This window comes from Capricornis sumatraensis, chromosome 3 (genome assembly GCF_032405125.1).
Source record: "Capricornis sumatraensis isolate serow.1 chromosome 3, serow.2, whole genome shotgun sequence".
NCBI lineage: Eukaryota > Metazoa > Chordata > Mammalia > Artiodactyla > Bovidae > Capricornis > Capricornis sumatraensis.
This window is the reverse complement of record NC_091071.1, coordinates 155,253,117-155,277,191: the sequence shown is the minus strand read 5'-3', so window position 1 is coordinate 155,277,191 and position 24,075 is coordinate 155,253,117. Positions and strand designations below refer to the sequence as shown.

At 43.5% G+C, this 24,075-nt stretch overlaps 1 protein-coding gene across 1 annotated transcript in view; it reads right to left on the bottom strand.

The window, feature by feature from the left end:
* Window positions 1–24,075, bottom strand: part of SGPP2 (sphingosine-1-phosphate phosphatase 2) — a 155,819-nt gene that overhangs the window by 26,577 nt on the left and 105,167 nt on the right. Inside the window, exons 3-4 of the mRNA XM_068968483.1 lie at window positions 17,766–17,945; window positions 14,779–14,868 (exon numbers count right to left, since the gene is read on the bottom strand). Of these exons, the coding sequence (XP_068824584.1) occupies window positions 14,779–14,868; window positions 17,766–17,945 (270 nt within the window). The remainder of the gene's footprint in view (window positions 1–14,778; window positions 14,869–17,765; window positions 17,946–24,075) is intronic.

Here is a 24,075-nt window from a genome sequence, read left to right as displayed (position 1 = left end):
ACATGACCACGGGAAAAACCATAGCCTTGACTAGACGGACCTTAGTCGGCAAAGTAATGTCTCTGCTTTTGAATATACTATCTAGGTTGGTCATAACTTTTCTCCAAGGAGTAAGAGTCTTTTAATTTCATGGCTGCAGTCACCATCTGCAGTGATTTTGGAGCCCAAAAAGATAAAGTCTGACACTGTTTCCACTGTTTCCCCATCTATTTCCCATGAAGTGATGGAACCAGATGCCATGATCTTCGTTTTCTGAATGTTGACCTTTAGGCCAACTTTTTCGCTCTCCTCTTTCACTTTCGTCTAGAGGCTTTTTAGCTTCTCTTCAGTTTCTGCCATAAGGGTGGTGTCATCTGCATATCTGAGGTGATTGATATTTCTCCCAGCAATCTTGATTCCAGCTTGTGTTTCTTCCAGTCCAGCATTTCTCATAATGTACTCTGCATAGAAGTTAAATAAGCAGGGTGACAATATACAGCCTTGACGTACTCGTTTTCCTATTTGGAACCAGTCTGTTGTTCCATGTCCAGTTCTAGCTGTTGCTTCCTGACCTGCATACAGGTTTCTCAAGAAGCAGGTCAGGTGGTCTGGTATTCCCATCTATTTCAGAATTTTCCACAGTTTATTGTCATCCACACAGTCAAAGGCTTTGGCATAGTCAATAAAGCAGAAATAGATTTTTTAGGGAACTCTCTTGCTTTTTCCATGATTCAGTGGATGTTGGCAATTTGATCTCTGGTTCCTCTTTTCTAAAACCAGCTTGAACATCAGGGAGTTCACGGTTCACATATTGCTGAAGCCTGGCTTAGAGAATTTTGAGCATTACTTTACTAGCATGTGAGATGAGTACAGTTGTGTGGTAGTTTGAGCATTCTTTGGCATTGCCTTTCTTTGGAATTGGAATGAACACTGACCTTTTCCAGTCCTGTGGCCACTGCTGAGTTTTCCAAATTTGCTGGCATATTGAATGCAGCACTTTCACAGCATCATCTTTCAATTTAAACAGCTCAACTGGAATTCCATCACCTTCACTAGGCTTTGTTCACAGTGATGCTTTCTAAGGCCCACTTGACTTCACATTCCAAGATGTCTGGCTCTAGATGAGTGATCACACCATCACGATTATCTGGGTCATGAAGATCTTTTTTGTACAGTTCTTCTGTGTATTCTTGCCACCTCTTCTTAATATCTTCTGCTTCTGTTAGGTCCAGACCATTTCTGTCCTTTATTGAGCCCATCTTTGCATGAAATGTTCCCTTGGTATCTCTAATTTTCTTGAAGAGATCTCTAGTCTTTCCCATTCTGTTGTTTTCCTCTATTTCTTTGCATTGATCGCTGAAGAAGGCGCTCTTATCTCTTCCTGCTATTCTTTGGAACTCTGCATTCAGATGCTTATATCTTTCCTTTTCTCATTTGCTTTTTGCCTCTCTTCTTTTCATAGCTGTTTGTAAGGCCTCCCCAGACAGCCATTTTGCTTTTTTGCATTTCTTTTCCATGGGGATGGTCTTGATCCCTGTCTCCTGTACAATGTCATGAACCTCATTCCATAGTTCATCAGGCACTCTGTCTATCAGATCTAGGCCCTTGAATCTATTTCTCACTTCCACTGTATAATCATAAGGGATATGATTTAGGTCATACCTGAATGGTCTAGCGGTTTTCCCTATTTTCTTCAATTTGAGTCTGAATTTGGTAATAAGGAGTTCATGATCTGAGCCACAGTCAGCTCCTGGTCTTCTTTTTGTTGACTGTATAGAGCTTCGCCATCTTTGGCTGCAAAGAATATAATCAATCTGATTTCAGTGTTGACCATCTGGTGATGTCCATGTGTAGAGTCTTCTCTTGTGTTGTCGGAAGAGGGTGTTTGCTATGACCAGTGCATTTTCTTGGCAAAACTCTATTAGTCTTTGCCCTGCTTCATTCCGCATTCCAAGGCCAAATTTGCCTGTTACTCCAGGTGTTTCTGGACTTCCTACTTTTGCATTCCAGTCCCCTATAATGAAACGGACATCTTTTTTGGGTGTTAGTTCTAAAAGGTCTTGTAGGTCTTCATAGAATCGTTCAACTTCAGTTTCTTCAGCATTACTGGTTGGGGCATAGACTTGCATAACTGATATTGAATGGTTTGCCTTGGAGATGAACAGAGATCATTCTGTCATTTTTGAGACTGCATCCAAGTACTGCATTTTGGACTCTTTTGTTGACCATGATGGCTACTCCATTTCTTCTGAGGGATTCCTTCCCACAGTAGTAGATGTAATGGTCATCTGAGTTAAATTCACCCATTCCAGTCCATTTTAGTTCACTGATTTCTAGAATGTTGATGTTCATCCTTGCCATCTCTTGTTTGACCACTTCCAATTTGCCTTGATTCATGGACCTGACATTCCAGGTTCCTATGCAATATTGCTCTTTGCAGCATCAGATCTTGCTTCTATCACCAGTCACATCCACAACTGGGTATTGTTTTTGCTTTGGCTCCATCCCTTCATTCTTTCTGGAGTTATTTCTCCACTGATCTCCAGTAGCATATTGGGCACCTAATGACCTGGGGAGTTCCTCTTTCGGTATCCTATCATTTTGCCTTTTCATACTGTTCATGGGGTTCTCAAGGCAAGAATACTGAAGTGGCTTGCCATTCCCTTCTCCAGTGGACCACATTCTGTCAGACCTCTCCACCATGACCCACCCGTCTTGGGTTGCCCCGCAGGCATGGCTTGGTTTCATTGAGTTAGACAAGGCTGTGGCCCTAGTGTGATTAGATTGACTAGTTTTTTGTGAGTATGGTTTCAGTGTGTCTGCCCTCTGATGCTCTCTTGCAACACCTACCATCTTACTTGGGTTTCTCTTACCTTGGGCATGGGGGATCTCTTCACGGCTGCTCCATACCTTGGACGAGGGGTATCTCCTTACCCCCGCCGTTCCTGACCTTCAAGTTGGGATAGCTCCTCTAGGCCCTCCTGTGCCTGCGCAGCCACCACTCCAGGGGTTGCTCCTCGCAGCCGCCGGCCCTGGCCTCGGGCTCGGGGTGGCTCCTTAGGGTTACCGCCCCTGACCTCGGGGTGTCTCCTCCCGGCCACCACTGGCCTCGGACGCTGGGTAGCTCCTCCCGGCTGCCGCCCTGACCTGGGACACGGGGTAGCTCCTCTCAGCCGCCACCCCTGACTTCAGACGCGGGGTGGCTCCTCCCGGCTGTTCCTGTGCCGTCGCAGCTTGGCACTCTAGGCAGCTGTCTCTGATTTTGGACGTGGGGTTGCTCTTGGCCGTGCTTAGTGCGTCGGCCTGCCACCACTGCCGCCGCCTGTGCTTAGTGTGCCGGCCCGCTGCCAGCCTGGAGAATTCCATGGACTGTTTAGTCCATGCAGTTGCAAAGAGTCGGACACGACTGAGTGACTTTCACTATCACTACTGTGGAGTACAATCCACTGTATGGATGTACCAAGGTCTGTTAATCAATGTACTAGTTGAAGGGCATTTGCACTGTTTTCAGTTTTCAGAGTTTATGAATAAAATTGCTATATATCAATAAATATTTAATTACATGGTGTTAAATAGCTGAATATTGTTCCATATCTTGATATATAGTTAATTTAACCTGGTAGTTCCTTATTGTTACACATTGAATTGTTTTCCCTGTTTCCCTATTTTAACCTTATTCTAACCTAGAAAGCATATTAAAAAGCAGAGTCATTACTTTGCCAACAAAGGTCCGTCTAGTCAAGGCTATGGTTTTTCCAGTAGTTATGTATGGATGTGACAGTTGAACTGTGAAGAAAGCTGAGTGCCAAAGAATTGATGCTTTTGAACTGTGGTGTTGGAGAAGACTCTTGAAAGTCCCATGGACAGCAAGGAGATGGAACCAGTCCATTCTAAAGGAGATCAGTCCTGGGTGTTCTTTGAAAGGAATGATGCTAAAGCTGAAACTGCAGTACTTCAGCCACCTCATGCAAAGAGTTGACTCATTGGAAAAGACTCTGATGCTGCTAGGGGTTGGGGGCAGGAGAAAAAGGGGACGACAGAGGATGATATGGCTGGATGGCATCACCGACTCGATGGATGTGAGTTTGAGTGAACTCCGGGAGTTGGTGATGGACAGGGAGGCCTGGCGTGCTGCAATTCATGGGTTTGCAAACAGTAGGACACGACTGAGTGACTGAACCTTATTCAAATGTATATATTTGTTCAACTGTCCTTTAGGGTAAATTCTCAATTTTGTTAAGCAGTAGAAGCTAACAGAACATTATGAAGCAACTATAGGGCAATAAATAATAGAAAAAAAATCTCAATTCCTAAGTCAAAAGGTATGCCTCATGTATTTTGCTGCTTTTGATACCTATTGCATGAAATGGTCCTTTATGAGAACATCTCATTACTCAACCCCTTGTCAACATGAATTGCCATCTTTTAATTTTTTTACCAATCTCACAGGCAAAAATTTTTAACTGACATCTCACTTTTATTAATATTTGTGCTTCTTTTATGACTTTTAAAAATATCTCTATAAATACAGGTGGAGTTTGTTCTATTTTGGGGACATTTTTCTTTTGGGAATTGCCTGTTATGTTGGGCTTTTACTCACTGATTCCTTATATTAATTCTTTGTCTATCACTTAATACATTTATGTTTTTACCAATGACTTTCATTTTGTTACATATAGAAGCTTCTAAAAAATGTACGTATTCAGTTTGTCTAATCTTTCATGAATTAGTCCAACTTAATATATGGCAAGAAAGGTCTTTTTCTATTTTATATTTATATAAATATTCACTTATATTTTCTAATTTTTCCAAATGCTTTTTGAGACAACATGAAGATTATAGGAGCCTTCTGAGGTGAGGCAGACAAAGTTACCTTGCCCCTGCTGCTGCTACTGCTGCTAAGTCGCTTCAGTCGTGTCCAACTCTGTGCGACCCCATAGACGGCAGCCCACCAGGCTCCCCCGTCCCTGGGATTCCCCAGGCAAGAACACTGGAGTGGGTTGCCATTTCCTTCTCCAATGCAGGAAAGTGAAAAGTGAAAGTGAAGTCGCTCAGTCGTGTCCGACTCTTAGCGACCCCATGGACTGCAGCCCACCAGGCTCCTCCATCCATGGGATTTTCCAGGCAAGAGTACTGGAGTGGGGTGCCATTGCCTTCTAGCATATTGGATTTGCTTCTGCCTTCATGGATTTTAACTACTGATATTAAATATGTAGGATTCTTCTTTTCTTTTTCAAATTCATAATTTTTTGGCTGCACCAGGCAGCATGTAGGATCTTAGTTCCCTAACCAGGGATTGAACCTGTGCCCCATGCATTGGAAACATGGAATCTTAACTGCTAGACTGTCATGGAAGTCCCAGATTCTTCTTTTCCAAGGGGTGCATCTGCTTTCTGAAGAGTTGAACAGTTTAGGAAACTAGATTGATTTTTTTTTTTTCCCTTATGATTGGATTTGGTTCATAAATAAAGCTTTGTTTTCTGGCTTCACTGGGTAGTTGAGGAATCACAGGAAACCATTTCATCTCCCTTTTCTTTTGTTGCAGGACAAAATAGTAATAACTTAGAGAGAGGCAATGAAAATAAAGTGCCAGTGCATACAAATAGTTCCAGGAATGTCATAGCAATAGTGAACATAATGGCAGACATTTGTGTATATACTTCCCCAGAGGGTCAAAGAATCTTTTTTAAAAATCATGTAAAAAAATGGGAAGGTCTGACACATTTTACAAAGGTTGACTTTACAAACAAATATTGAAGACAGTGCTTTTCCCATTAAGAGAGGCATCTGATTACAAAATAGGAAGAAGCCAGATCCTCAGGTGACCCACCAGTCTGCACCACTCTGGTTTCTGGTGTGAGAAATAAATTTAATTTTCTAAAAAAAAAAAAAAAAAGTGGTGGGGGGATACAATTAGAAGCTTACAGAAAACCTTCACTTTCAAGGAGACTGTAAAACACTGATTCAAAAAGACAGAAATATGGAGACTGGCTTCTATGAAAGGGATTGGATCTTACTCTTATTTTACTGGTACCCTGGACTTGCATGGATCATGAATACAAGCCACAGTAGTGCCACGTCTGGAATCCATGCTCTGTCTCTGAATGTGCTTCTTTTTCATGTGTTGGAGAAGAATGAATGCATTCTCAATACAATAGAGACCTTAAGTACTGACCCCAGCTCCCTCTTCAGCAGTCTGGGGTATATAGACACTCTGGTGTCTTTCTTACTGAGATAAACTACTAGCTTCCTCATCACCACCTCTCCTGTCCACCTAGCCTCAAGGGACCACCTCTGTAGCTGCAGGCCTAGTCCGTTTGGCTTGGCTGCCCCGTCATTAGCCTCAGAGAGTTCCCTTACCTCCTGCCCCTTGTCAGGCTAATGGACAACTGTCATACTCCAGCATGTCTGGGCTTCCTTTTGTGGCTCAGCTGGTAAAGAATCCGCCTGCAATGCAGGAGACCTGGGTTCAATCCCTGCGTTGGGAAGAGCCCCTGGAGAAGGGAAGGTTACCCACTCCAGTATTCCAGCCTGGAGAATTCCATGGACTATATAGGCCATAGGGTTGCAAAGAGTTGGACTGTGACTGACTTTTACTTTCTCTTCAGCACGTCTGACAGCACAATCTACTTAAGCAGATTCTGAGGCTCCAGCTCACCGAATGTAGAGGTCAACCAGTTTTCATTGCAGCAGGAAGAAGAGTGGCTTCCAGTCTGAGGCAAACTGGCCTAGGACCAGTCTGTGCCTGAGCCTGACCTTCAGGGTTTGGCTCACTGCCCTAAGGAACCTCTGAACTCCATGTGATTCTGGTGCTTGGACCAGCTTCTGTCTCTGTATATCTTCTGTGGGCTTCACTCAAGGCTCAGTCCGGTTCTTCCTCCTAGATTTAGGGCCTCTCCAGTCATCTATGAACCTCACACTTATGGAATACCTGGGAAAAGCTGACCCAACAGTGGCCTTTTAGACAGCACTGAGAAAGCAGGTAAAAAATTAATTTCCCTATGTTTCTTGTTAGGAATACGTGTCAAGAGCAGTTCTTGCTGGAAATTGTGCAAAGTCCTAATTTTGGTTCATTTAATACAGAAACATAAAATACTTTCATTTCCTTTCGCATTATCCTAACAAATGGCTGTCTAAACTCTTCCTGAGGTGGACTGAATAATAATTATTTTGTCTTAAACATACACATATATACAACTTTAAAAACAGGAGATGAGGGTTTTACCATACTTATTACTTCTGAAACCAGAAATAATCCTCTATTTTAATGAAAGCATACAAATATTTCTTTCCAAGGTAAAGAGAAAACCATGCACATAATAACGCAGGAACTGATGCATAGAAATGTAACCAAACTCCCTTTTTATTTCAGTAACTAACTCATCCAACAAAATAGAGCTTCATAGGGTATAATTTATACTACAATTAGCTTTTTTGTCTATATTAAGTAAGGCAGTTTGAAGTCTCTCTCTTTTTTTTTGAATTTCAAAGACCTTGAAAAAAACACACCCAAAATGCTCTAGTCCAAAGCCAGAACATAGTTTTGTATGGTCTGCAGATAATTTAATATTTGAGAAACTGTTTCAACATCCTCCAACTCCAACCAAAACTAAAGCAATATTTAGGGGAAAAATAAATGAGTAAGCAAACAAAACCTAATATCTATATAATTATTCACAGATCAAGCAGTTTAGAGACAAAAAAATAGAGCAGACTTTCAGCTAATCCAAGTCCAAAATAATGGAACAATTATTCACTAACCTAACAACAAAACTCTAATTTCACTGTTAATGTATTGGGGGGTGATTGTGTTATCAGTTAAAAGACCTAAAATCCATTCTGTGTAAGTTGATTAATTTCAGGCATTACAAACAGTACAATCAGCCTTCCTGAATTTCTCTCATCCTTTCCCCACAAATACAACATCCCAGTTTTTGAAACAATAGGAAAATGCAATGATGTCAATGTACAAAGAACACCACTGGTGCTTTGCCTGTTTTCATCTTCTGGCAACAGACTCTAGAGAAAGTTTCCTCGGACATGCTAACTCTACCCATCCCTACCAGTCACAGTCCTTGCTCACACAGGCTGACTCCTGACCCACTCGTCCAATCACACCCCCTTGGATCCGCTTGGACAGTGTTTGGTGCAGCAAAAGGCTAATAACCCAGGCTAGGCCAATTAGACACTTTTTCTTAAAGTCTTCCCACTGCAATCCTTTCAGGAGTAAAACAGAAAGAGTTTAAGCCCTGAGTCTAGACTTAGAGGGAAGGCAACCCAAAAGGATGGATCTACCATGTGGAAAGATGCAGAGATGACTTTGGGGAAAAGAGGTAAAGGAAAGATCCAGTAAAGACCTAGACCCTGGGCGCTGCTCTCCTAGTGGCCACCTGCACCTCTGCCCTTCCTATGTTATATGCTGTGGTTATAAAAACCATTTCCTTTGAAGCTTATAAAAGTTTGAGTTGGTTTCTATTTGTATTCAAGGCATCCTGCCTCATGCACATGGTGAACACTTGAGTTAGGGCATTCTCAATTATGGTCAACGTACTGGTTGTTTTTCCAGTTCTTGCTCTTTGGGCACTGCCTTTGAAGCCCACAGGGGTGGCTTTTGGGGCCCTCTTTCTGCTCTGTGACCCTGTCCCCCTGGCCAGGTTCCCATGTCCCAGGGTAATGCCCAGTTCAATCAGCTTTATCTCTTCAAATGAAGGCCTGTATCTGAGAGAGAAACTGTTGGGAGCTGGGTTCTGTGCAGAGAGGCACTCTACAGGGAGAGGAAGACACATGTGAGGCTTGGTTGTTCAGTCCCATCTGTGTTGGATTCCATGGGCTACCCCATCTTTCCAAAATATTCTACCCTCTCCCCTGCCCCTTCATCTGGCTGTAACTGATTTACTTTCTAAACCAACAGAACATGAAATTATACACGAAAAAATTATTTCTGTAAACCATTGCTGAGGATGCTTCTTACTATGGGAAGTGTAGGATTTTAATAAAAATCAGCTTGGGCAAAAAAGAACAGCCAGCTTAGAGGTCCCCAGGTGTGGAACAAGAATGTCACCAGGGTCCCTGTGTTTTATTTCCATGTTTTGCCATAAATAATTCTAGTAAGTAAGTAAGTGTTAGTTGCTTAGTTGTGTCCAACTCTTTGTATATATTCTCTGTTTAGGGGATTCTCCAGGCAAGAATGCTGGAGTGGGTTGCCATTCCCTTCTCTGGGGACCTTTCCAACCCAAGGATTGAATCTGGGTCTCCTGCATTGCAGAGGGATTCTCTACCATCTGAGCCATGAGGGAAGCCCACAGATAGTGCTGACTTCTCTCAAAGTGTCAGTTGCCCAGAGTCCCCTGTGGGGACTACCGGTGTCATTCTTCACATTCAGTAGGAGCTTTAGAAATGTCTCCGTGCATGGAAGGACATCATCAGATTTGGAAATAGTAGCCAGGCAGTGGTGTAAAGACAGCTCTATGACATCTTTAAGAGTCACAACTAATTTGACTTGCTGACTACCTGACTGATGAGTGTGAGGTGCGAGGGTGGTGTTCTAGTTTCTTACTCAGGCGTCCTGGCAGAAGGAAGCGATGCCACGGCTGGTCTGGCCAGATGGCAACATGTGTGGGTTCAGTGCCTCCCCACGTTTCACTTGGGCTTGCCCAGGAGTCAGCTGAGCCCGTCCAGAAGCCTTGACGTAACAGCAGACCACTCATCTCTGACGGGAAGGATGTCTTAATGGGCAAGAGAAGCAAATAAATGACTGCGTTCCATGAACTATTCCTCCTCTTGATGCATGGAGAACCTTTTTTTTTTGTAGGTATATTAAATTATTTTTATCATCAACAGTTTCAATTATTGCACTTGACATGTAGTTCAGTTCAGTTGCTCAGTCATGTCCGACTCTTTATGATCCCATGGACTGCAGCACGCCAGGCTTCCCTGTCCATCACCAACTCCCGGAGCTTGCTCAAACTCATGTTCGAGTCAGTGATGCCATCCAACCATCTCATCCTGTCATCCCCTTCTCTTCCTGCCTTCAATCTTTCCCAGCATCAGGGTCTTTTCCAATGAGTCTAACTCAATGAAACTATGAGCCATGCCATGTAGGGCCACCCAAGACGGATGGGTCACGGTGGAGGATTCTGACGAAATGTGGTCTACTGGAAAAGGGAACGGCAAACAACTTCAGTAGTCTTACCTTGAGAACCCCATGAACAGTATGAAAAGGCAAAAAGATATGACACCAAAAGAGGACATATAGACATTTGACAAAGCATCAAGAAACAAAGCTTAAATAGTAGTTTTAGTAGGAAAAAATCAGTCTTTGGTCACCAAAAAGTAGTTTTATGGATTCCTTACCATCGCTCAAAATACACTGTTCCCAGTCTACTCAGAAGCTGCTATCTATAAAACACTATTACAAGGGGAAGGACAGAAAGTTTCCCATGTAATGTCATCAAATTTTCTGAAATTAGTTTTTATTGGAGTAGAGTTGCTTTACAATGCTGTGTTAGTTTTTGCTCTACAGCAAAGTGATTCAGCTGTATGAATACATATATCACCTTGTTTTTGGACTTCCTGCCCACTTAGGTCGCTACAGAACACAGAGGAGAGCCATTTATAGGAGGCTGGCAGCCTCCTGGATGACCTATGTGCTGTGAACGTCCGAGCTGGGTGTGATTAGAGCCATTCAGGCGGTGGACACAGTCGGTGCCTACGCAGCACTGTCCCCACCCTCCTCTTTTGTTCAGGCTTGTGCCCGTGCCCAGTTCTAGACAGTCTAGTCAATGGCTCTCAACCCTGGCTGCACGTTAAGATCAACCAAAGAGCTTTGGAAAAACACCAATGCATAGGACTGAATCTTTTACTGTGGTTAAACACACACACACAACATAAAATTTGTCATCTTAACTATTTCAAAGCGTATAGTTCAATGGTATTAAGAACGTTTACACTGTTGCCCAACCATCACTGTTATGCACCTGCAGAACTTTTTCGTCACCCTAAACTAAAACTCTGTACCCCATTAACAATAACTTCCTGTTCTTCCTCTCATCCCTCATGCTCTGGCGACCACCTTCTACTTTTATGTTCTGAGGGAATCCCAGGTGGCACTAGTGATCAAGAACCTGCCTGCCAATGCAGGAGACATAAGATAGCCAGGTTCGATCCCTGGGTCAGGAAGATCCCATGCAGGAGGCATGGCAACCCACTTCAGTATTCTTGCCTGGAAAGTACCATGGACAGAGGAGCCTGGCAGGCTATAGTCCATGGGTTCGCAAAGAGTTGGACATGACTTTACTTTCTGACTTTGTGAACTCGACACTCTAAGGACATCATATATGCACAATCATATTGTATTTCTCTTCAGTGATGGGTTTGTTTCACTTAGCATGATGTCTTCAAGTTTCTTCCATGCTGTAGCATGTGTCGGAATTTCCTTCCTTTTCAAGGCTGAATAATATTCCATTGTACACATGAACCACAGATTATTTATTCATTCATCCATCAGTGGACACGTGGGTGGCTTTTACCTTTTGGGTATTGTAAATAATGCTGCTGCTGTAAATCTGGGTGTCCAAATATTTTTGAAAAGTTTTCCATGGGATTTGAATGTGTAGCCAAGGTTGAGAAGCACTAGTTTGTGGCTATTCCTGGAGAATGTTAGGGGTCCAGGGGGGAGGCATGCCACCTAGTTGGCCTGGCCTGATTTAGCTGTTCCAAGCTAATTATAATACTCATTAGAGCCAGTAATCAGAAATAAACATGTCTGACTCCATCAACAGACTTGGACACCCAGAGGGTGGTGTAGGTTTTATTTACCCCACTATTTTCCAGATCGAGCTCCAAGCCTGTAGCCTGCAGAAGCTTACTAGTGTTAGTCTCTAAGTCATGTCGGACTCTTTGCAACCCTGTGGACTATCGTCTGCCAGGTTCCCCTGTCCATGGGATTTTCCAGGCAAGAATACTAGAGTGGGTTGCCATTTCCTTCTCCAGGGGATCTTCTCAATCCAGAGATTGAACCCGGGTCTCCCGCATTGCAGGCAGACCCTTTACCATCAGAGCCAAGAAGCTTACTAAGTTGCTGCTAAATAGAGAAGAGAGCAAATCCATAATTCAACTTCATCTTTCTATTGAAAACATGTGCTTTTGCTTCGAGAAATTATATATCATCCTACCCTGGGCCATGGGCTTCCCAGGTGGCTCAGTGGTAAAGAATCCATGTGCAAGGCAGTAGACTTGGGTTCCATACCTGGGTCGGGAAGATCCCCTGGAGAAGGGAATGGCAACCCAATCTAGTATTCTTGCCTGGAGAATCTCATGGACAGAGGAGCCTGGTGGGCTAAAGTCTATGCAATGGCAAAAGAGCTGGACACAACTGAGTGACTAAACCAGCACCACCACCTTGGATCACGTCTCTAGCCGTGGAGCCTGACTTGGATCTGGGCCTGAGTCAGGGTCTCAAATACTCTTATTTTTTGGCCCACTGTGTAGCACATGGGGTCTTAGTTTTCCAGACAGAGATGGATCCCACGTCCCCTGCACTGGCAGCATGGAGTCTTAACCACTGAACTGCCAGAGAAGCCCAGGGTCTCAACCTTAGGAGACAAAACTATGTAAGTAAAGGATGTCCCTGGATGCCAGTGGTGGTGCAGGATGGGGAGGGAGGAATAGCTGTGACTACGCGAAGTGCTAGACATGACTGGACGACTGGGCACACACACACACACACATACCCCTTGTTCTAGTTTCTCCTGGGACAGATTTTCTGGAATGGGTGGGGGGACTCATTCCTCACATCTCAAAGAGAGGCCTTAATGATCTTCCCCACAGATTTGTGCTTCTCCATCCCCTAACCTACTTTCAGACCTAAAGATAGACACAGAGCTGGATTCTTATTGAATCCAGGGTTTTCTGCACCCTCTATTCATGTCTGCAGCCCCACACTCTCATGTTTACTTTGGTTTTAATTTTAACCTGAGTTCCTAAGATCGCTTTTTAATAAACCCTATGGAAATTAAAAAGTTGCCCCAGATAAAAGAAATACTCAAACACCCAAGAGAGTTCTGCTTTGTTCCATATTCAAGCCTGTGGATGCATTTGGAGAGAACCCCTTTATGATGAGGTGCAGTGGTGTAGCAAATTGAGAATGCACTCCTCCCCTTTTCCCCTAAAGTCTTAGAAGCCACGCGACACACTGTGCGGAGGGACGGGAACAGCAGGGACCTGTCTTGGTGGGTAGATAATAAGCCTGACCCCTAACTGTTGTGTCATATTTTCACACTCCTTGCATCCTAGGCTGCACTCCAGGACCAGCATGGTGCAAAGTCAGCAAGGTCACACACAGGCAGGAGTTTATCTCAAACTGGGATGTTTAGTTCATCATGGAAAATTTCAGCACTGATTTTGATTTTTTTTTTTAATGTATTGCCTGAAAATCATTTCTCTTGATTCCAGAGTTGTTTGGCACCTCTTCAATTTCCTGCCTTGCTGGCCTCACCCTGGGTTCGGCCCCGGTTCCACTCAGGTCCCTACTTTCCTTGGAGTTAGAATTTGTTTTGTTTTGGGAGGAAAGCATGGGGTTTCCCTGGTGGTCCAGTGGTTGTGAATCCACCTGCTAATGCAGGAGACATGGGTTCGATCCCTGGTCCAGGAAGATCCCACCTGCTGTGGAGCAGCTAAGCCTGTGTGCCACAACTATTGGGCCCACGTGCCCTAGAGCCTGTGCTCTGCAACAAGAGAGTAGCCCCCTGCCTGCTCATTGCCACTAGAGAAATCCCATGTGCGGCAACAAAGACCGAGCACAGTCAAAAATTAATCAAATTTTTTTTTTTTAAAGAAGAAAGCATGATGGTACCGCCCTCTGAATCCCATGCAGCCATAAACTCTTGGACTCTGGATTTATTTTCCTTCCCATTCTCTGCTTCTGCCTATTTTGACAAACCCTCTCCCTAAATCTGTTCCCCTCTGTGGCTTCTGTCCTTCCACCCTCCACCCCTGGATGACCAAGGTCAGGCAAAAGAGGAGAAATAAGAAGGCCAGTGAAGGCTGGCCTTTCCCTCTGAGGCCTATGCTAATCCAATTGTTGAGCTTCATGTGGAGAGTAACACAATTAGCAAGGGCCTAGTCCTTTTTAAAGAAATCTATCACCAATTACCATGATAAATAGTGCCCATGGTAAGCCATGGCCAGCGTTTTGCTCTGGAACTCCTAGGCAGATGGCTGGCACACTAGGAAATAGAATTGAGTCATTTCAACTGTGCTAACTGTGGCAGCTCAAAAAAATTCCTAATATGGTTAAAAAAAAAAAAATGTAGACAGCTCTTTCAATGCAAATCCATTATGGAAGGAAGCAGGCCCATGATGATAGGCTCTTTTGACCTGCTGGGACTCCTACCCTGCAAGGGCAGCTAAGACTCCTGAATTTCAGAACCATTTCTGTGAGGACCTAAGTGAAGAACTTCATCCATCACTCAACATCCCTGATCCTTTGTGTGTTTCTGCACTGCCTGCTTCATCATCAGTAAACCAGCATGTAAACAAATTACCTGAATTTTCATTGTTGTTCTAGCCAGTCTAGCCCAGACCAGCCTACTTGATAGTATCTTAATGATTCATTACTATCATTATACATGTGCCTTAAGATAATCATTTCCTAATTCATTGGCCTGATGGGAAATAAAATTATAACCTTCACTGGCCTTCTTATGAAATGCAAATAGCTTTATAAACATATAGTGTGAAGAACACACTGGCTACACTCCTATTCAGATATCACCCCAAGACTCGCCCACAAAGCCTTACCAGGACCGTATGCATCCCAGTGTAAAGTCGGCTGAGACCCACCAACGTGGAAAACACCACAGCCATCATCAGTCCCAAAACAAAGGGATACTGCAGGGAAAGAAGAGAAAACAGGGCATTAGTTCAGGCTCAGACACACACAGTTTGATGTTGTAGAAGGGAAGGGGTTTCTGATCCATTAACTCCTAGTCTCAATCTCATATTCCTTAGGCCAGCAGTTTGATGATATAAAATCATTCCAAAAAATGGGAAAACTAAGGAAAGAGAAGGAGAAAATGCCTAGGAATGTAATTCTGGAAGGAAGTTTCACAACATACTGACCTGCAAATAAGACACACTGGAACTTGACCATACTTATTGTGCTCAAAGTTTTAGTGGAGTAAATGATTTTTTATTTCTACCTATACTTAAAACTTGTGAAATATACAGTATTTCCAAGAGACAAGGTATATGGATGGTGCTATAATTTTACAAAGTCCAACCAGGTACCTTCCCAAGATGTGCTGTGAAGATAAAGCTTGGCAACAACTGGCTTCATAGGGAAGTCTGGAAACAACAATGCCAAGCTAAGACTGGGATATCTTCACATTTGCAGATGAATTAATGAAAACAGTTGCAGGAATCTGGCTAATGATAAGTCATATAAGGAATACACAGATATGCTTATGAACTAGATATAGAGATATAATTCAGTTGCTTCAAGTACTAATGTCTGTGGTCTTCCATGGTGCTAAGAATAAAGATGACACAGAACTGTCTATACTATGTGAAGTTCTTTACAGTCACTCTTCACATAATCCTATGAAGTACAGTCTATTGTTAGCCCCAGTCTACAAATGAGGAAACCCTTCACCTTGATAATAAGTTGCATTAGTCCTGAACTTTTGCACAAAGATGGTTGCCCATCGATCATCCCATTTGATCCTCCCAACAGAAGCCAGGGCTCAGAGAGGTGCAGTGACTTGACCTCGGTAACACAGTCAGCAGTGACACAGTCTGAACGAGAAGCCACATCTTCTGAGTCCAAGCCAACATGTGCTTTCCAATGTAACATCTGAGTACAATGATATAGGGTTGTACCTCTTTTCTGAAGATTTATCATTAACTGGGTCTCTGATTTTAATTGAAAAAGTGTTAAAAAAGGAATGAGCTAATGCAGTCACAATTTAGAGGCTGGGTATTAGCCTAAACACATATTTAAATAAATAAACCCATTTTTAGGGCTGTTCACGAGTAAACAACCTAACTAGCTAAATATATTTATCATTAAAAATCAAATAGAAAAAGAACAACTCAGGCCTTAAGAAAACTGTTTCATCATATGAGCTGTAAAGAAGTTTTTAACAAGATCCAGGTGGCCTTAAAATAAGCATATAAATGACTGTTGTTGCTTTCCTGCAGTCAGCCCCACTTGTTGCTTTTTCCCTAAGAGAAGCAAGTTCACAGGCTTCTCTGGATGCTGACAGCTTCCAGTGATGGGGCCACTGATGGGAGCACTATGTCCTTCTGGGACAGATGGCATGGGGGCAGTACAACATAGATCAGAAGTCTGCATCCAATAAACTCCAACACTATTGGGGAGCTAAGACATTTTTTTTTTTTTTTGAATCCTGGCATGACATTTAAGTTGGTTAAGATCAAGAGTGGTATGGGGGCTTCCCAGGTGGAACAGTGATAAAGAATTCGTCTGCCAATGTAAGAGACGCAAGAGATGCAGCTTCAATCCCTGGGTCAGGAAGATCCCCTGAAGTAGGAACTGGCAACCCACTCCAGTATTCTTGCCTACAGAATCCCATGGACAGAGAAACCTGGTGGGCTACAGTCTATGGGGTCATAAGAGTCAGACATGACTGAGCACACAGTCAGATATAATCCTACACTTGTCCCTTTCCCATTTAGGAGACTGAGGTCAAATCCCAGGTGACCAAATAGAAAAGCAGATGGAGTCAGGACCTGACACTAATCTTATTCTCTCCCAAACCCAAAATAAGCCTTCCGTTTTATCTACAACCTGAAACATGGAATGCCTCTGGGTTTTTGGTGTAAAGAGGGCAGGAGAAGCAATGCTGCCATTTACACATGAGACTGCTAGTGTTAGCAAAATCCAAAGTTTTCAACAGGTAAAAGATATAATTTCTGAAATTAAGCACCAAAATGGAGCAGAAGTTCTCAGATAGGAAAAATACATCTTCATTAAAGTAATAATATAACTTTTATTTATTTTCAGCCATGCTGCGTGGCTTCTGGGATCTTAGTTCCCCTCTCAGGGATTGCACGCAGGCACCAAGGTCTTAACCACTGGACCACCATGAAATTCCCAATAGTATATAACTTTGAAAAGGTCTTGCTACAATTGGCATTTAAGTAGATAATAAATGAAATTCTATTTTCAACACTTATTAATCTCCTGTCATTTAGACAAGCTTTCTAGAAAATGTGGACTGATTATTTCTAATGGCTGAGCCCCGAGAAAGGGCAGATGCATCTTTGGGAGCTAATTTGAGCCCAGATTCTACTTCACCCTGGGCCCTGGGATATCAAGCTCGAGGATTTGGTGAAATCATCTCCACCCTGGAGAGGCGTTTACCAGGATCACCAGCCCCTCACATCTCTTGCAAACAGAGGATGCAGGCAGTGACTTAAGAGCCATCTGGTCAAACAGCTCAGGGTGAAAATGCTTTCAGAAGGTGGAGACCACACAGCCCAGTGATGCTTGTTTTACTCTTATTATCAATGGTGTCCGCTTTCACTCTTGGGCATAACCTGCTTTGGACACTAAATCATATGGTCAGTTCATTGATAAAGAAACCATCACTGTTCAATAAGTGTTCCCCCATCTTTACTTCATAAGTTTCATTGTCCTTCAAAAAAAAAAAAAAGCAAAACCCCTGAAGAAAATCCCCTCTTTGCCCTGAAGTCCTGAAGCAAAACCCTTCCTTGTTCCCTCACTGGTGATAAACGGTGAAGAAGAAGAATCACTGTCTCACCTGGTACCTGTCCATGGTAGAGATAAGGAGGGTGAAGGAGATGGCCGTGGCTGCCATGGCGTGGGTAGACGGCATCCCATATTCAGCGATCACTCTCTTCTCGAGTTTCACCACAGGAGGGGAGAAGGGGCGGGGCCACTTCAAGATCTCTTTGGTTACCTGGCCAATATACATCACCAGCTGCAAAACCAAAGGATAGAAGTAAGGCTAATCAAACAAGCAAAATAATAAACTCCTGGATTCTGTGAATTTATTTTGAGGTTTCCTGTTGTTTGGCTGATATCACCTTTCTCTCTGACCCAGTTGCTCATTGGGGAAGTCTTGTAGGATGATGTATTCATTGTTTGAAAACAGAAACAGGCCTTATGGATTCCAGAGGGTCACTGGGCAACCAAGACGTGACACTTAAACATCTTACTTTGGTCATATAGTTAACAAACATTTAGACAGCCAAGCACTGGCCTAAGAGCCTTACAAATATTAACTCAATCCAAAAACAACTGTAGAATGCAGACCCATTTTACACAGGGTAAGGTACAAATCATCGCATATAGCTAGTAAATGGTAAAGACTTTTTGGATTGAAATCCAGGGAGTTTGGCCTCAAACTATGTGCCTTAAACTACCACAGTAATACTTCAGGGATGGTCCTGGACTAAGATAACCTAACATTCAAAGCAGACAGTCTTTATTTTCAAGTTTTAACCAGAAAAGTGACTGTTCTTATGGAACTTCTGGCTTAAAATTTTTTGAGTGCCACTTTTATTCCTGATATATGTAGGCAAGATACGGATATAATTTAATGTTATCCAGTAATGGACAGCATCATACAATAAATGGTGGGACGATTTTCAACCGTAAAACACAATTCAGTCTGGAATTTTTTTCAACTGATTTTTTTTTCCCCACAATGCCCTTAATGTAAAAAGTCCATTTCTCTTTCTCCCATAAAGCACAACGTAGAAATCAGAATTGATTTCCATACCTTCATCCCATACCCGAGGCCAGGGGTGGCGGCCGGGAAGAGCAACCCACATCCAAGAAGTGGTGGCTCTGCTGGCGCAGGAGGGCCTAGAGGAGCTATCCCACATTGAAGGTCAGGAAGGGCGGTGGTGAAGAGATACCCTTAGTCCAAGGTAAGGAGCAGCAGCTGTGCTTTGCTGGAGCAGCCATGAAGAGATACCCCACACCCAAGGTAAGAGAAACCCAAGTAAGATGGTAGGTGTTACAAGAGGGTATCAGAGGGCAGACACACTGAAACCATACTCACAGAAAGGTAGTCAATCTAATCACACTAGGACCACAGCCTTGTCTAACTCAATGAAACCAAGCCATGCCTGCGGGGCAACCCAAGACGAGCGGGTCATGGTGGAGAGGCCTGACAGAATGTGGTCCACTGGAGAAAAGAATGGCAAATCACTTCATTATTCTTGCCTTGAGAACCCCATGAACAGTATAAAAAGGCAAAATAATAGGATACTGAACGAGGAACTCCCCAGGTCAGTAGGTGCCCACTATGCTGCTGGAGATCAGTGAAGAAATAACTCCAGAAAGAATGAAGGGATGGAGCCAAAGCAAAAACAATACTTAGCTGTGGATGTGACTAGTGATAGAAGCAAGATCTGATGCTGTAAAGAGCAATATTCCATAGGAACCTGGAATGTCAGGTCCATGAATCAAGCAAATTAGAAGTGGTCAGGCAAGAGATGGCAAGAGTGAATGTCGACATTCTAGGAATCAGTGAACTAAAATGGACTGGAATGGGTGAATTTAACTCAGATGACCATTACATCTACTACTGCGGGCAGGAATCCCTCAGAAGAAATGGAGTAGCCATCATGGTCAACAAAAGAGTCCGAAATGCAGTACCTGGATGCAATCTCAAAAACGACAGAATGATCTCTCTTCATTTCCAAAGAAAACCTTTCAATATCACCGTAATCCAAGTCTATGCCCCAACCAGCTGAAGAAACTGAAGTTGAACGATTCTATGAAGACCTACAAGACCTCTAAGAACAAACATTCAAAAAAAATTTTCTTTTCATTATAGGAGACTGGAATGCAAAAGTATGAAGTCCAGAAACACCTGGAGTAACAGGCAAATTTGGCCTTGGAATGCGGAATGAAGCAGGGCAAAGACTAATAAGAGTTTTGCCAAGAAAATGCACTGGTCATAGCAAACACCCTCTTCCAACAACACAAGAGAAGACTCTACACATGGACATCACCAGATGGTCAACATCGAAATCAGATTGATTATATTCATTGCAGCCAAAGATGGAGAAGCTCTATACAGTCAGTTCAGTTGCTCAGTCGTGTCCAACTCTTTGCGACCCCATGAATCGCAGCACGCCAGGCCTCCCTGTCCATCACCATCTCCCGGAGTTCACTCAGACTCACGTCCATCGAGTCCATGATGCCATCCAGCCATCTCATCCTGGGTCATCCCCTTCTCCTCCTGCCCCCAGTCCCTCCCAGCATCAGAGTCTTTTCCAATGAGTCAACTCTTCACATGAGGTGGCCAAAGTACTGGAGCTTCAGCTTTAGCATCATTCCTTCCAAAGAACACCCAGGACTGATCTCCTTCAGGATGGACTGATTGGATCTCCTTGCAGTCCAAGGGACTCTCAAGAGTCTTCTCCAACACCGCAGTTCAAAAGCATCCATTCTTCAGTGCTCAGCCTTCTTCACAGTCCATCTCTCACATCCATATATGACCAAAGGAAAAACCATAGCATTGACTAGACGGACCTTAGTCAGCAAAGTAATGTCTCTGCTTTTGAATATACTATCCAGGTTGGTCATAACTTTTCTTCCAAGGAGTAAGCGCCTTTTAATTTCATGGCTGCAGTTACCATCCGCAGTGATTTTGGAGCCTAAAAAGATAAAGTCTGACACTGTTTCTACTGTTACGCCATCTATTTCCCATGAAGTGATGGGACCGGATGCCATGATCTTCGTTTTCTGACTGTTGAGCTTTAAGCCAACTTTGTCGCTCTCCTCTTTCACTTTCATCAAGAGGCTTTTTACCTCCTCTTCACTTTCTGCCACAAGGGTTGTGTCATCTGCATATCTGAGGTGATTGATATTTCTCCCAGCAATCTTGATTCCAGCTTGTGTTTCTTCCAGTCCAGCATGTCTCATGATGTACTCTGCATATAAGTTAAATAAGCAGGGTGACAATATACAGCCCTTACGTATTCCTTTTCCTATTTGGAACCAGCCTGTTGTTCCATGTCCAGTCCTAACTATTGCTTCCTGACCTGCATACAGATTCCTCAAGAGGCAGGTTAGGTGGTCTGGTATTCCCATCTCTTTCAGAATTTTCCACAGTTTATTGTGATCCACACAGTCAAAGGCTTTGGCATAGTCAATAAAGCAGAAATAGATGTTTTTCTGGAATTCTCTTGCTTTTTCGGTGATCCAGCAGATGTTGGCAATTTGATCTCTGATTCCTCTACCTTTTCTAAAACCAGCTTGAACATCAGGAAGTTCATGGTTCACATATTGCTGAAGTCTGGCTTGGAGAATTTTGAGCATTACTTTACTAGCGTGTGAGATGAGTGCAATTGTGCGGTAGTTTGAGCATTCTTTGGCATTGCCTTTCTTTGCAACTGGAATGAAAACTGACCTTTTCCAGTCCTGTGGCCACTGCTGAGTTTTCCAAATTTGCTGGCATATTGAGTGCAGCACTTTCACAGCATCATCTTTCAGGATTTGAAACAGCTCAACTAGAATTCCATCACCTCCACTAGGCTTTGTTCACAGTGATGCTTTCTAAGGCCCACTTGACTTCACATTCCAAGATGTCTGGCTCTAGATGAGTGATCACACCATCACGATTATCTGGGTCACGAAGATCTTTTTTGTACAGTTCTTCTGTGTATTCTTGCCACCTCTTCTTAATATCTTCTGCTTCTGTTAGGTCCAGACCATTTCTGTCCTTTATTGAGCCCATCTTTGCATGAAATGTTCCCTTGGTATCTCTAATTTTCTTGAAGAGATCTCTAGTCTTTCCCATTCTGTTGTTTTCCTCTATTTCTTTGCATTGATCGCTGAAGAAGGCTTTCTTATCTCTTCTTGCTATTCTTTGGAACTCTGCATTCAGATGCTTATATCTTTCCTTTTCTCCTTTGCTTTTCGCCTCTCTTCTTTTCACAGCTGTTTGTAAGGCCTCCCCAGAGAGCCATTTTGCTTTTTTGCATTTCTTTTCCATGGGGATGGTCTTGATCCCTGTCTCCTGTACAATGTCACGAACCTCATTCCATAGTTCATCAGGCACTCTGTCTATCAGATCTAGACCCTTAAATCTATTTCTCACTTCCACTGTATAATCATAAGGGATTTGATTTAGGTCATACCTGAATGGTCTAGCGGTTTTCCCTACTTTCTTCAATTTGAGTCTGAATTTGGCAATAAGGAGTTGATGATCTGAGCCACAGTCAGCTCCTGGTCTTGTTTCTGTTGACTGTATAGAGCTTCGTCATCTTTGGCTGCAAAGAATATAATCAATCTGATTTCAGTGTTGACCATCTAGTGATGTCCATATGTAGAGTCTTCTCTTGTGTTGTTGGAAGAGGGTGTTTGCTATGACCAGTGCATTTTCTTGGCAAAACTCTTATTAGTCTTTGCCCTGCTTCATTCCACATTCCAAGGCCAAATTTGCCTGTTACTCCAGGTGTTTCTGGACTTCCTACTTTTGCATTCCAGTCCCCTATAATGAAAAGGACATCTTTTTTGGGTGTTAGTTCTAAAAGATCTTGTAGGTCTTCATAAAACCGTTCAACTTCAGTTTCTTCAGCGTTACTGGTTGGGGCATAGACTTGGATAACTGTGATATTGAATGGTTTGCCTTGGAGACGAACAGAGATCATTCTGTCGTTTTTGAGATTGCATCCAAGTACTGCATTTTGGACTCTTTTGTTGACCATGATGGCTACTCCATTTCTTCTGAGAGATTCCTGCCCGCAGTAGTAGATGTAATGGTCATCTGAGTTAAATTCACCCATTCAAGTCCATTTTAGTTCACTGATTCCTAGAATGTCAACGTTCACCCTTGCCATCTCTTGTCTGACCACTTCCAATTTGCCTTGATTCATGGACCTGACATTCCAGGTTCCTATGGAATATTGCTCTTTACAGCATCAGATCTTGCTTCTATCACCAGTCACATCCACAACTGGGTATTGTTTTTGCTTTGGCTCCATCCCTTCGTTCTTTCTGGAGTTATTTCTCCACTGATCTCCAGTAGCATATTGGGCACCTAATGACCTGGGGAGTTCCTCTTTCAGTATCCTACTATTTTGCCTTTTCATACTGTTCATGGGGTTCTCAAGGCAAGAATACTGAAGTGGTTTGCCATTCCCTTTGCCAGTGGACCACATTCTGTCAGGCCTCTCCACCATGACCCGCCCATCTTGGGTTGCCCCGCAGGCATGGCTTGGTTTCATTGAGTTAGACAAGGCTGTGGTCCCGGTGTGATTAGATTGACTAGTTTTCTGTGAGTATGGTTTCAGTGTGTCTGCCCTCTGATGCCCTCTTGCAACACTTACCATCTTGCTCACTAAGCGCAGGCGGCTGCAACGTGGCTCACTAAGCGCAGGTGGCTGTGACGTGGCTCACTAAGCACTGCAGAGAGGAGCTACCCTGCGTCCGAGGTCAGGGACTGCAGCTGAGAGGAGCTACCCCGCATCCGAGGTCAGTGGCGGCCAGGAGGAGACATCTCGCCTCCAAGATCAGGGGCGGCCAGGAGAAGCCACCTCGCGCCAGAGGGCAGGGGCGGTGACCTTGAGGAGCCACCCCGAGCCGAGGCCAGGGCCGTCAGCTGGGAGGAGCAACCCTAGGAGCGGTGGCTGTTTAGGCACAGGAGGGCCTAGAGGAGCTGTCCCACGTTGAAGGTCAGGAACGGTGGCGATAAGGAGATACCCCGTGTCCAAAGTAAGGACCAGCGGCTGTGCTTTGCTGGAGCAGCCGTGAAGAGATATCCCACGCTCAAGGTAAGAGAAACCCAAGTAAGAAGCTCTATACAGTCAACAAAAACAAGAACGGGAGCTGAATGTGGCTCAGATCATCAACTCCTTATTGCCATATTCAGACTCAAATTGAAGAAAGTAGGGGAAACCGCTAGACCATTCAGGTATGACCTAGATCAAATCCCTTATGATTATACAGTGGAAGTGAGAAATAGATTCAAGGGCCTAGATCTGATAGACAGAGTGCCTGATGAACTATGGAATGAGGTTCGTGACATTGTACAGGAGACAGGGATCAAGACCATCCCCATGGAAAAGAAATGCAAAAAAGCAAAATGG